Source organism: Equus przewalskii, chromosome 11 (genome assembly GCF_037783145.1).
Source record: "Equus przewalskii isolate Varuska chromosome 11, EquPr2, whole genome shotgun sequence".
In the NCBI taxonomy this organism is placed as follows: Eukaryota; Metazoa; Chordata; class Mammalia; order Perissodactyla; family Equidae; genus Equus; species Equus przewalskii.
In genome coordinates, this window is record NC_091841.1 from 20,338,547 (window position 1) to 20,353,349 (window position 14,803).

The 14,803-nt window shown below is 36.8% G+C and overlaps 1 protein-coding gene across 1 annotated transcript; it reads right to left on the reverse strand.

Moving 5' to 3' along the window:
- Positions 1-346: 346 nt before the first annotated feature.
- Positions 347-1,329, reverse strand: LOC103562031 (olfactory receptor 5B12-like). The gene is given in 2 exon segments (XM_008536936.2): positions 347-636; positions 639-1,329. Coding segments are annotated over 2 exon segments (981 nt in total).
- Positions 1,330-14,803: the final 13,474 nt, after the last annotated feature.

Genomic DNA, 14,803 nt, shown 5'->3' on the forward strand with positions numbered 1-14,803 from the left:
GACTAATCTCATTTATCTGTTGAACTCATTTTTCTGTCTCTTCATGGGTGTGTGAGTTACACAAGGTTTGCATGAATGAGGTGTGTGTGGAAATGTACTTGAATCTGTATGTGACTGTAAGTATGCATATGGGAGTGTGGATGTTATGTAAACAAATGAAATAATGAAAAGTAATTAAGAAGAAATTTTGAAATAAGAATTCTAGATTCGTGGTTTATTCTTCCTAAGCTATTATTCCTGAGATCTCATATTTGTCAAGACATACACTTTATAGACTTAATAAAGAGCTGGGGAAAAGTACTTCAGGAATTTACAAAATTGTTGGTCTAGCAAGTTAACATTTCCCCTAGATGGATCTGAGCTGTATGAATGTCTTATTGTTGATTCTATATATGTATCCTATAGAAGACACTACCTTCCCCACAGCTTTTTTAAAGACATTCTTGGCCTGTTTGTTCCTCAAGCTATAGATCAGCAGATTAAGCATGGGAGTGACTATGGCATAGAATACAGATGCAATTTTTTCTGTGTCCATGGAATGGCTGGAGCTGGGCTGTAAGTACATTAAGATGCCTGTTCCACAGAAGACAGAGATGGCAATGAGATGGGAAGCAGAGGTGGAAAAGGCCTCTGGCATCCTTCAAATGAAGACATCCTCAAGATGGTGACAAATATAAACAGGGAGGAGATCAAAATGACCAAGTTAGAAAAGAGGATATTGATTCCTACCAAAACAAATATAATCATCTCACTGATGTAGTTGTCTGAGCAAGAGAGAGTCAGGAGAGGAGGAACATCACAGAACAAGTGATAAACCATATTAAATCTATAGAAAAAGAGACTAAACATGTCTCCAGTGTGAACAGAGGCCTCTAGGAAACCACGGACATAGAAGCTGATGACTAGACATGGACACACCTTTGTTGTCATGATAGTGGTACAATGTAGTGGTTTACACACTACTGCATGGTGGTCATAGGCCACTGAGGCCAAGAGAAAATTTTCTACAATGAGAAAGATTGCTAAAAAGAACATCCAAGAAGCACATGCATTGTTGGAAATGACCTTGTTGCCTGCAAGGAATCCAGCTTTCATTTTAAGAGTAACAGTTGTGGAGTAACCAAAGTCCACCAGAGAGGGACTACTGAGGAAGAAGTACATGGGAATGTGGAGACGAGAGCCCAGTAGGATCAACAGGATCATCTCCAAGTTCCTAACTAGAGTGATGAGGTAGATGAGAGTGAACATTATAAAGAGAGGGATCTGCAGTTCTGGGTCATCAGTTATCCCCATAAGAATGAATTCAGCCACCTCTGAACTGGTCTCCATTGGGGTCATTGTAGATTATGTGAATGCCCTATAGCAATGAGAAAAGAGGATCTGGATAGTAACTGTGCTTAGCGCCATCATGTCCAATGTATAACTTATATCAGTATTCTCTGAATTTAACACGGGCATAACAACAAAATGCAATTTTTAATTATTGACAGAAACATAAAAGTGTTCTAGCTAAAAGGATTTTAAAGATAATATAACCCAATCTTCTATCTGCACAAGTGATTGAACTAAAGTGCAGGGAAGGAAAGTGACATGCAAAATCAGAGGATCAGTAATGACTAGGATATTTTAGCCTCCCAAATCAGATTTTCAAACACTGATGCAGAATAGTCATGCGATAAAATATGTTAGTGTAAATCAATTCATTTCATTTCAATCACCACTTTGCCATCATAACCATTGTATCAAGCTCATTATTATATGCTAGCGAAAGATCATTTAATATAACATGTTCTAGCCTCCAATATCTCACAGGATAATAGGATACATAGAATGTGTACTTACTACACAATGAGATTTTATAGAAATTCATGTACAAGGAATAAAGACGGCTAGAGAATAAAAGTTAAAAGTGTGAGTCCAGACTCGGGACAGCTGGATTCAATTTCTAGCCCCACCATAAACTGAATGGCTGATTTCGGGTATTGCTCAATATCAGTCAGCCATCAGTTTTCTTTTGAACTGATTATCAAAATGGATTAATAATGCAAACTAGCATTGTAAGTTTTTACACATTATCACTAGGACAGAGTTATTGGTCTATGTATGGATTAATGGGATGTTGTAATAGAAGGATTCCAGATACGTGTGAAATTTAATATCCTGTATCCTCGTTCATTCCATTTTCTTCTGTGCACAATTCTTTCTACTCTCATATTCCTTTAATAACTTCATCTATTTTTCACACAATATTCCTCTCCTACCTATTTAGTGTCCAGTCTAGCTATGCCAAGTAAGAATTCATTTATTTTCTGAGTCATCTTGCACATTAACTAAGGTGTCTGAGCCTCAACTTCCCCATCTGTAAAATAGAGCCAACAATATCGCCTGCCTAAACAAACATCCAATAAACGTACTTATTCTTATTGTTTGAAGATAGTGACAGGCTCTATCTAGGGATCCAAATCATAGGTGAGGTTAAGGAGGGCCTCTATGTGAGAATGAAATCTGGGATCCCGTGATTGCACCTATTTCATTATCATTTGCATTAATCTCATGAATTGGTGCAAGAGATGATGCTAGCTTGGATCAGGGTGTTGGTGAGAGAGGTGATGAGAAATTATCTAATTCCAGATATATTATACTTCAAAAGTAGAGTTGACTCAGTTTCCTGATAGATTGAAAATGGGGTATCAGGGGCCAGTCCTGTGGCCAAGGGGTTAAGTTCACACCCTCCACTTCGGTACCCAAAGTTCCCCGGTTCAGATCCTGGGCACGCACCTACACCCTGCTTGTCAAGCCATGCTGTGGTGGTGTCCCACATAGAAGAACTAGAATGACCTACAACTAGGATATAAAACTATGTACCTGGGCTTTGGGGAGGAAAAAAAGAGGAAGATTAGCAATAGATGTTAGCTCAGGGCCAATCATCCTCACCAAAAAAAAAGCACACTTTAAAAAAAAAGAAAAAAGAAAATAGGGCATCAGAGAAAGAGGGAAAAATGATGACTCCATTTTTTTTTGTATAATGATACAAGGAATGGTATAGAAGAAGCGGGTGTTTGGGAAATAACAAGATACCACTGAATATTAGGCACGCTGAGTTTGCAAATCCTTTTGGCTATCCAAGTAAAGAGTTACATAAACAATTGGACTGGCTTCATCAGATTATATTGATTTTCAAAACTACAATGAGGTATCACCTCACTCTGGTCAGAATGGCTATAATTAACAAGACAGGAAACAACAAGTGTTGGAGAAGGTGTGGAGAGAAGGGAACACTTGTTTACTGCTGGTGGCAGTGCAAACTGGTGCAGCCACTATGGAAAGCAGTTTGGAGTATCCTCAGAAAATTAAGGATAGATCTACCATAGGATCCAGCTATTCCACTGCTGGGTATTTATCCTAAGAACTTGAAAACACAAAAGTATAAAGATACTTGCACCCCTATGTTCATTGCAGCATTATACACAATAGCCAAGACTTGGAAGCAACCTAGGTGCCCATCAAGGGACGAATGGATACAGAAGATGTGGTATTTATACACAATGGACTACTACTCAGCCATAAGAAATGACAAAATCCAGCCATTTGTGACAACGTGGATGGACCTTGAGGGTATTATGCTGAGTGAAATAAGTCAGAGGGAGAAAGTCAAATACCATATGATCTCACTCATAAGTAGAAGATAAAAACGACAAAAATAAAACACATAGCATTGGAGATTGGACTGTTGGTTACCATTGGGGAAGGGGGGAGGGGGGAGGGCAAAAGGGGTGATTAGGGTCACATGTGAGGGGATGCACCATAATTGGTGTTCGGGTGGTGAACATGATGCAATGTATCCAGAATTTGAAATATGATGTACATCGGAAAAAAAATTAAAATTTTAAAAATAATTTAAAAAGAAAGATATAGAACAGTAAAAAAAAAGATTATATTAATTTGAACTATATTCGCAGTTTCTAATGGCTCAAACTACAGATATATTAAATCCACAAGACTAAATTAACACCACCATAGGAGTTTAGAGAAAACAAAAAATCAAAGTATTATAATGTTACAAAATCAAGAATATGAGGCAATACAGTGCTAAAAGGAAAGTGAGAATGAAAATTGCCACCACTTGAGCTGACTGTAAGGGGAGCACTACCCCAAGACACAGATTTCAGTTAGACTAAGTAGGTAAAGGGAACTTTCAGAGGAGAGGTTAAGCGTATATCGGGTTATATTGATGACGGACTATAAAATCCAGATAGTGTAGTGGAACGATCTCAGGATTTGGGCAGGAGTGGAAGCTGTAGTCAGAAAAAAGGATATAAAGAGATATGGACATGACTTACTAGAGGTCAAGGGTTGATCTGAGATTCTCAGCTTCATGGTGAATGACAGAGATATAAGTATAATAATGAGATTTGTCCCAAGTTCTCCAGGTTGACAGTGACAACCAGGCATGAGATTGGTGTGGGAAAGGGAGGGTGCAGGTCTTTGATAGGAGCATGCAGAGTCCCATGCTCCCTTTTTACTCCTGCTATTGGTGGTGTGGAGCCCACTAGAGAGGCAGTGTTATCCAGAGAAGGGTACCTGAACTTCTGACGGACTGGCTACAAATTTGTTGGTTTCCACAAGCCCATCAAGTTTGATAATTCCTTAGAACAACTCACAGAACTCAGGAAAGCACTATACTTATGATTACAGTTTTATCATAAAGGATTTAAATCAGGACCAGCCAAAATAAGAGACTGAGAGAAATAAATTTTGCACCTAAGTTAAAGTTTGAATGCTGAGCTTCTGGGCTCTCTCCTTGTTCAATCAAGACACATCACTCTTCTGGCAGGTGAATGTGTTCACCAAACAGGAAGCTCCATGGAGCTTCAATGCCCAGAGTTTTTATTGAGGTTACGTTATGTAGACGTGATTGGTTGAATATTGGCCATGTGATTGAACTCAAGCTCCAGCTCTCTTCCATGCCATGGAATTCAGGCTGGCTCAGAGCCCCAAGTTGACCTTTCTTCCTTAGTCATTTCATTAGTATAACCTCAAGTGTGATCCAAGGTATTCACGAATAACAAAGATACTCCTATCAGAAAATTCCAAGGGTTTTAGAAGCTCCATGACAGGAATGCAGGACAAAGACCAGAAAAATTATTTTTTATATAACACCATATTAATTGGAATAGATCAGACTTTTATGTGAAAAAGAAATAGCCTTCTTAGTTAAATCACTAGTATCTTGGTTTCTGTTAAGAAAAACTCAACAATAACTTACAAATTGTATAGTAGTATTACTGAGTTAGCGGAAAAAGTATTGGAAGTGGAATCAGATAACCTAATTTCAAGATTTATGTTCACTGCTCACTAATTGAATAATTTCAAAACTTGTAACCTTGTGGGGCACAAATTTTCTCATTTTAAAACATTAGTGACATCTGAAATAACGTTTTTGGAAAGGATTTTTAAAAATCAAAGTTCTGGGCTGGCCCCATGGCTGAGCAGTTAAGTTTGCACACTCCACTTTGGTGGCCCAGGGTTTCACCGCTTCAGATCCTGGGCATGGACCGTTAACACCACTCATCAAGCCATGCTGAGGTGGCATCCCACATAGGTCAACTAGAAGGACCTACAACTAGAATATACAATTATGTGCTGGGGGGGCTTTGGGGAGAAGAAGGAAAAAAAAAGAAGATTGGCAACAGATGTTAGCTCAGGTGCCAATCTTTAAAATAAATAAATAAAAGTTTTGAAAGTCCAGTGGTAAAGAGAAGAAATTTACACTCTTTCAACCCACTGCAGTATCAGACTACCTATGAGTAAAGGGATGAAACATACAATCTCATATTTAGAAAATCCTAATTACTCAATCAAAACCTATTAAACCAATCAAAAAATTCAGTAAAGTTGCAGCATATAAAGAAATCAGTTGCTTTTCTGTATACTACCAATGAAATATCTGAAAAAAGAAATAAAGAAAACTATCCCATTCAGTACCACCCCATAAGGTACAATGAAAAAGACACCCATGAACCAACATTGGACATCCACATCACACAATAGACGTTGAAGAGATCCACGCAGCAATATGTTTAAAGGTGAGGGTACTGGATCCTCCAAGAAGCAGTAGAAAGAGGCAAGCAGCTCTCCTCCCCCTCCTCAGTGGCAGTGATACAGGGCACGGGAACTCACACAACAGCCAGCGTGCAACTCTGAGAGGATATAGCATAAAAGGCAGACCTCCCCAGAAAGTTTTCATTCTCAGAGTTGCTTCCCAGCCCCTGCTTCCCAGCTCAGTCACCATGGGCTGCTCACACCCAGTTGAGCAGCCCAGGTGGTCTGCCAGTGAGTGCAGAGAGGCAGCAAGCATGGGAAAGAGAGTGTCCCCTTCCCCCTTTCACCTGGTGCACCACCTTGGCCTGTCAGCCAGGGCAAGGGATCTGCATCAGAGTGCCAGTACCTGCATGTGTGAGACAGCAGCAGCCAGCAGGCAAATGCAGGCAGGCCTGGTCAGCACAGATTCCAACAGAGAGGGAACAAGTGCCAGCAGATGTGGCAGGCTCAGAAAACACAGCTCCTTCGCCTCAAGTGATGGCAAGTGAAATACACAACCAGACACTACCACTATGCACTGGCAAAGGTCCACCCCATCAAATAGCATGAAGAAACACATTAACACTCCAGATCAGAAGGAAATGACAAGTGTCCAGAAACCAACCCTGAAGTCATAGAAATTTACCATCTAAATAAGGAATTCAAGAAAGTTTTCATAAAGAAGCTCAATGAATTACAAGAAAACTCAGAAAGCCAGTTCAACGAACTCAGGAAAGACATTAATGAATGGAGGGAATTTTTCACAAAAGATATTGAAACTCTAAAAAAACTAAGCAGGAACTCAAGATATGAAGAACACAATGAATGAGATAGAAAACAATCTAGAATCCTTAAAAAACAGAGCTAACATTACAGAGGACAGGATTAGTAGTTTAGAGGATGGAGCCATAGAACTGCTTCAGGTGGAGGAGGAGTTAGAACTAAGACTAAAAAGAAATGAAGAAATTCTCTGAGAAATATATGACTCAATTAGGAAAAGCAATATATGGATTATAGGTATTCAAGAGGAAGAAGAGAAGGAGAAAGGAGAAGAGAGCTTGTTTAAAGAAATAATTGGTGAGAGCTTCCAAAACCTGGGGAAGGAGCTGGAATTACAAAAGGAAGACAATAAAACTCCTAACGAAATGAAGACAATAAAACTCCTAATTACATCAATGTGAAAAGACCTTCTCAGAGGCGTTTATTAGTAAAACCAGCAAAAGTCAATGACAAAGAAAAAGCATTAAAGGCAGCAAGGCAGAAGAAAATAACCTACAAAGAAACACTTATCAGGCTTTCAGCAGATTTCTCAGCAAAAATCTTACAGGTTAGGAAAGAGTGGAATGATATACTTAGAGTACTGAAAGACAAAGACTTTCAGCAAAGAACATTCTATCCAGTGAAACTACACTTAAGATATGATGGAGAAATAAAAGCTTTCCCAGATAAATAAAAGCTGAGGGAGTTAATCACCACAAGACGCCTTCTACAGGAAATGATTAAGAAGGCCTTCAACCTGAAAAAAAAACAAAAGATTTAAAAAGCCTTGAGTAAGGAGATAAATAGGCAGACAAAATCAGAAAATTGCAACTCTCCCTCAGAACAGGTTAGCAAACACTTAATTATGACATAAAAAATAAAGGGAAGGAAAGCATCAAAAATAACTATTATCACTTCATTTTAATCACAAACTCACAACACAAAACGGAATAAGTTGCAACAACAATAACTTTGACAGGGAAGTGGAAAGAGATGGAACCTGCTTAGGCTAAGGAGATAAGAGACTATCAGAAAATGGACTATCTCATCTATGAGATAATTTATACAAACCTCATGGTAACCACTAAACAAAAAAATCAGAACAGAGACACAAATGAAAAATACGTAGAAAACCATCATAGAAAATCAGCAAACTGAAATGGCAGTCACAAATACAGGAGATGAGAAACAAGGGACATACAGAACAACCAGAAAACAAGAGATAAAATGGCAGTATTAAGCCCTCATATATCAATAACCACTCTAAATGTACATGGGTTGAATTCTCCAATCAAAAGACACAGAGTGGCTGGCTGGATTGAAAAACAAGACCCAACAATATGCTGCCTCGAGGAAACACATCTCAGCTCTAAAGACAAACACAGGCTCAGAGTGAAGGGATGGAAGATGATACTCCAAGCAAATGGCAAACAGAAGAAAACAAGTATTTCCATACTTATATCAGACAAAGTAGACTTCAAGAGAAAAAGTCAATGACAGAAAAAGAGGAGCAGAATACAATGATAAAAGGGGCATTCCACAAAGAGGACATAACACTCATGAATATATACACACCTAACACAGAAGCACCAAAGTAAATAAAGCAACTATTAACAGACTTAAAGGAAGAAAGTAACAGCAATGCAATAACAGTAGGTGACCTCAAAACACTACTTACATCAATGGATAGATCATCCAGACAGAAAGTCAACAAAGAAATAGTTTAATTAAATGAAAAACTAGACCAGATGGACTAAATATATATATATATATATATATATATATATATATATATATATATATGTATATAGTAACTCCATCCAAAAACAGCAGAAAATGACTTCTTCACAACTGCACAAGGAACATTTTCAAAGATAGACCATATGCTGGAAAACAAGGCAAGCCTCAATACATTTAAGAAGATCAAAATAATATAAAGCATCTTTTCCAATTGTAATGCTATGAAACTAGAAATCAACTTTAAGAAAAAAGCTGGAAAGTGGCAAATATGCGGAGATTAAACAACATGCTACTGAAAAACAAATGGACCAATGAAGAAATTAAAGGAGAAAACAAAAACATGTGGAGACAAATGAAAATGAAAATACACCATGCCAACTCATATGGGATACAGCAAAAGCCATCCTAAGAGGGAAATTCATACCAATACAGGCCCACCTTAACAAAAGAGAAAAACCTCAAATAAGCAATCTTAAACTACACCTAACAAAACTGGAAAAAGAAGAGCGAACAAAGCACAAAGTCAGCAGAGGGATGGAAATAATGAAAATTAAAGAAGAAGTAAATGAAATAGAAGCCAAAAAAGCAGTAGAGAGGATCAGTGAAAGAAGGGCTTCTTCTTTGAGAAGATAAAATTGACAAACCCTTAGCCAGACTCACTAAGAAAAAAAGAGACAAGGCTCAAATAAATAAAATTAGAATGAAAGATGATAAATTACTGTGGATATCACAGAAATGCAAAGGATTATAAGAGAATACTATGAAAAACCATACACCACAAATTAGACAATCTAGAAGAAATGGATAAATTCTTAGACTCATACAACCTCCCAAAACTGAATAAAGAAGAAGTAGGGAATCTGAATAGACCAATTATAAGTAAAGAGATTGAAACAGAAATAAAAAACCTCCCCAAAAGTAAAAGTCCTGTACCAGATGGCTTCTCTGGAAAATTCCAACAAACATTTAAAGAAGATTTAATACCTATCATTCTCAAACTATTACAAAAATTTCAAGAAGACGTAACACTTCCTAACTCATTCTACGAGTACAACATCACCCTGATCCCAAAGCGAGACAAAGAAAACATTAAGAAGGAAAATTACAGGCCAATATAGTTTATGAACATAGACACAAAAATCCTCAACAAAATATGGGCAAACCAGATACAACAATACATTAGAAGGATAATACACCATGATCAAATGGGATTTAGACTAGGCATTCAGTGATGGTTCAATACCTGCAAAACAATCAATGTGATACACCATATTAAAAAAATGAGGAATAAGAGTCACATAATCATCTCAATAGATGCAGAGAAAGCATTTGACAAACTACAGCATCCATTTATGATAACAACTCTCAATAAAGTGGGTATAGAAGGAAAGTACCTCAACATAATGAAGGACACATATGACAAACTCACAGCCAACATCATACTCAACAGTGAAAAACTGAAAGTAGTCCATATGAGAACAGGAACAAGACAAGGGTGCCCACCCTTGCCACTCTTATTCAACATAGTACAGGAGGTTTTGGCCAGAGCAATTAGGCAGGAAAAAGAAATAAAAAGTATCCACATTGGTAAGGAAGAAGTGAAACTCTCACTGTTTGCAGACACCGTGATTCTATATATAGAAAACTAAATAATCCACAAGAAAATTGTTACAAACAATCAACAACTACAGAAAACTTGCAGAGTACAAAATCAGCTTACAAAAATCAGTTGCATTCCTATACTCTAATAATGAACTAACAGAAAGAGAACTCAAGGATACAATCGCATTTATAATCACAAACAAAAAAAGTAAAATATCTAGGAATAAATTTAACCAAAGAAGTGAAAGACTATACAATGAAAACTATAAGACGTTATTGAAAGAAATTGATAATGAAATAAAGAGATGGAAAGATATTCCGTGCACTTGGATTGGAAGAATAAACATAGTTTAAATGTTCTTATTACCTAAAGCAACCTACAGATTCAGTGCAATCCCGATCAGAATCCCAATGACATTCATCATGGAAATAGAGCAAAGAATCCTGAATTCATATGGAACAACAAAAGACCCTGAATAGCTAAAGCAATGCTGAGAAAAAAGAACAAAGCTGGAGGCATCACAATCCCTTACTTCAAAATATACTACAAAGCTATAGTAATCAAAACAGCATGGTACTGGTACAAAAAGAGACACACAGATCAATGGAACAGAATTAAAAGCCCAGAAATAAAGCCATGCATCTACAGACAGCTAATCTTTGACAAAGGAGCCAAAAACATACAATGGAGAAATGAAAGTCTCTTCAATAAATTATGTTGGGAAAACTGGACAGCCATATGCAAAAAAAAAAAAAAAAAAAAAGAAAGTAGACCATTATCTTATGCCATATACAAAAATTAACTCCAAATGGATTAAAGACTTGAAGGTAAGAGGTAAAACCATGTAACTCCTGGAAGAACATGCAGGCAGTACGCTCTTTGACATGGGTCTTAGCAGCATCTATTTGAATACCATGTCTACTCAGGGAAGGGAAACAAAGGAAAAAAGAAACAAATGTAACTACATCAGACTAAAGAGCTTCTTCAAGGCAAAGGAAACCGTGAACAAATGAAAAGACAGCCCACCAACTAGGAGAAAATATTTACAAATCATTTATTTGACAAGAAATTAATCTCCAAAATGTATAAGAACTCATACAATTCAACAACAAAAAAACAAACAACCAGATCACGAAATGAGCTGAGGATGTGAACAGACATTTTTCCAAAGAAGATATACAGATGGCCAACAGACACATGAGAGGATATTCAACATCATTAATCAGTAGGGAAATGCAAATCAAAACTACAATGAGATAGTGCCTTATACTTGTCATAATGGCTACCAAGACAAAAAATAACAAATGTTGGAGAGGATGTAGAGAAAAGGGAATCTTCATACACTGCTGGTGGGAATGCAAACTCGTGCAGCCACTATGGAAAACACTATGGAGATTTCTCAAAAAATTAAAAATAGAAATGTCATATGACCAGCTATCCCACTACTGGGTATTTATCCAAATAACTTGAAACCAATGATCCAAAGAGATTTATGCACCCCTATGTTCATTGCAGCATTATTCACAATAACCAAGATGTGGAAGCAGCCCAAGTGCCCTTCTACAGATGAGTGGATAAAGAAGATGTGGTATATATATATACAATTAAATACTACTCAGCCATGAAAAAAAAAAACAAAATTGTCCCATTTGCAACAACGTGGATGGACCTTGAGTGTATGATGTTAAATGAAATAAGCCAGACAAAGACAAATACTGTATGTTTCACTCATATGTGAAAGATAAAAAATACATGGATAAAGAGAACAGATTAGTGGTTACCAGAGGGGAAGGGGTTAGGGGGTGGGCAAAAGGAATAAAGGGCCACATATGTATGGTGATGGATAAAAAATTAGGCCACTAGGGGTGAGCATGATGAAATGGATTCAGAAACAGTATGGAGACTTATCAAAAAATTAAAAATATAAGTGTCATACGACCCAGCTATCCCGCTACTGGGTATTTATCCAAAGAACTTGAAATCAACAATTCAAAGAGACTTATGCATCCCTATGTTCATTGCAGCATTATTCACAACAGCCAAGATGTGGAAGCAACCCAAGTACACATTGACTGATGATTGGATAGAGAAGATGTGGTATATGTATACAATGAAATGCTATTCTGCCATAGAAAAAGACAAAATGGTCTCATTTACAACAACATGGATGGACCTTGAGGGTATTATGCAGTGTTAAATAAGCCAGACAGAGAAAGACACAAACCACATGCTTTCACTCCTATGTGGAAGATTAACAAATACATGGACAAAGAGAACAGATTATTGGTTACCAGAGGGGAAGGGGGTTGGGGGGTGAGCAAAAGGGATAAAGGGGCACATGTGTATGGTGACTGATAAATAATACTGTACCCTTGAAATTTTACAATGTTATAAAGTGTTACAACCTCAATAAAATAAAAAGTTAAAAAATAGAACTATGAAATAAATAGAATTAAAATAGAACTAAATAAAACTATGATCCAGTAATTCCACTCCTGGGTATATATTCAAAAGAAATGAAAACAGAATATGAAAGAGATATGTGCTCTCATGTTTATTGCACCATTATTGCAATAGCCAACCTAATTGTCTGTCAACTGATGAGTGAGTAAAGAAGATGTGGTGTATATACACAATGGACTATTATTCAGCCATGATTAAGAAAGAAATCCTGCCATTTGCACAAGAAGGCTAGAAGTTGAGGGCATTACACTAAATGAGATAAGTCATACAGGGAAAGACAAATAGTTTATGATATCACTTATATGTGTAACTTTAAAAAGGTGAACTTGTAAAAACAGAGAGTGAAATGGTGGTTAGCAGGAGCTGGGGCAAGGGGAAATTGAGGAGATGTTGTTTAAGGGTACAAACTTGCCACAGTAGATGAATAAATCCTGGAGATCTAATGCACAGCATAGTGATTATAGTCAACAAGACTGTATTATTAAACTTCAAAGTTGCTAAGAGACTAGATCTTAATTGTTCTTACCACAAGAAAAGATAATTATGTGACATGATAGAGGTGTTACCTAATGCTACTGTTGTTTAAGGAAATTTAAATCATACATGTAAATCAACACTGTATCATTTTCAAGGAAAGTCATATGTCTAAATATATTAGAGCTAGTGCCTTTACAGCAAAGAAAATAGGGGTGGGGTTGGTTGAAATTAAGGAGGAAAGTAGTTAAATAATAGAATAGAGGAATTTTCAAATACCAATTAAAATAGAGTGCCATGAACTAAGAGTATGATTAACTCAACTTTATGAACCTACATTCCCCATCCGCACAAAAGTAAAGTCCTATATTGGAGATTGCTTCAATCTCAGAGTTCCCTAGGTTAGCTTCATCTCTGAGTTGTAATTACCCTGCCTAGCATATAAAAGAGAAGCAATCATTTGTGATCCTTACCATCAAAAATTGTCCAGTACACACTTTTCGTACAATCATGTTTAACACTCAATACATGAGCACCCACACAGTATAATTCTTTGAGTAAACGGTATTTCTCTCTCAAAAAAAAAAAAAAAAAGATGGAATGAATTACAGAGTGCAGCTCAAATGGCAGATAAGGGAGAAGAAGCAACTTCTTTCCCAACAATGAAACTAAGTCAGCCCAAGATAAATCAGAAAGTTGATATGAAAGAAATACCTTAACACAGGATCCACTCAGACAGACGATCATCATACTCCAATGAAGTTTGTCCATGCTATCAGAAGGAGGAAAAGCCAACAGCAAATTCTAGGGGAGCTTCCTTCATTTCTCAGGCATTTTCTAAATTAGAGGTTTGTTTCTACTAGAGAAATAAGTCCTCAGAAGCAGCCAAAAATACATATCTTGGAAGACATTAGTAGATTAGGGCAAATGGCAAAGTGAATGCTCCATAGCATTTCAATGGAGAACTGATATTGTCCAGACTGGCATGCGACTGACTGCACATATTCATTCCAATATTTACTGACCATCTTCTTCATTCAGGCTAGATGCAAGAGATGGAGAGATGAACTGGACTGTTCCCTGATGTCAAGGAACTTACACCTTCATCTGGCAATGATCATTTAGAAGAAATGAGGAATGCAATTTGCAAAGAACACAAGCTATGAAGTCAGACAGCAAGTCTGAATGCTGGATTTGCCTGTACCAGCTGTTTAGCAAGTCATTCATTGCCTTTAAATTTTATTTTACACATTTAAATAATAGGACTGATAGCATAAACTTTAGAAAGATTTTATGAAAATTAAATAAAATGAAAAATGTAAAGCACCAAGAGTGATGGCTCGTCACAGTCAATACTTGACAAATCTGAGACTGCTTTATTCTCCTGCTCTTACATGATCTTACTTTTGCTTTTTGGTTTTATTGAGGTATAACTGATACATAAACATTGCATGCATTTAATATGTGCATCTTGATGAGTTTGAACATATGCATACACCCATGATAATATCACCACTAAATTTACCATCACTTCCAAATATTTGCTTGTGTTCTTTTGTGGGTTTTGTTTTCTTAGGAATACTTAGCATGAAATCTATCTTGAATAGATTTTAAAGTCAACAATACCATATTGCTAAATATAGGTACTGCATTGTACACATATCTCTAGAAGTTATCTTACAT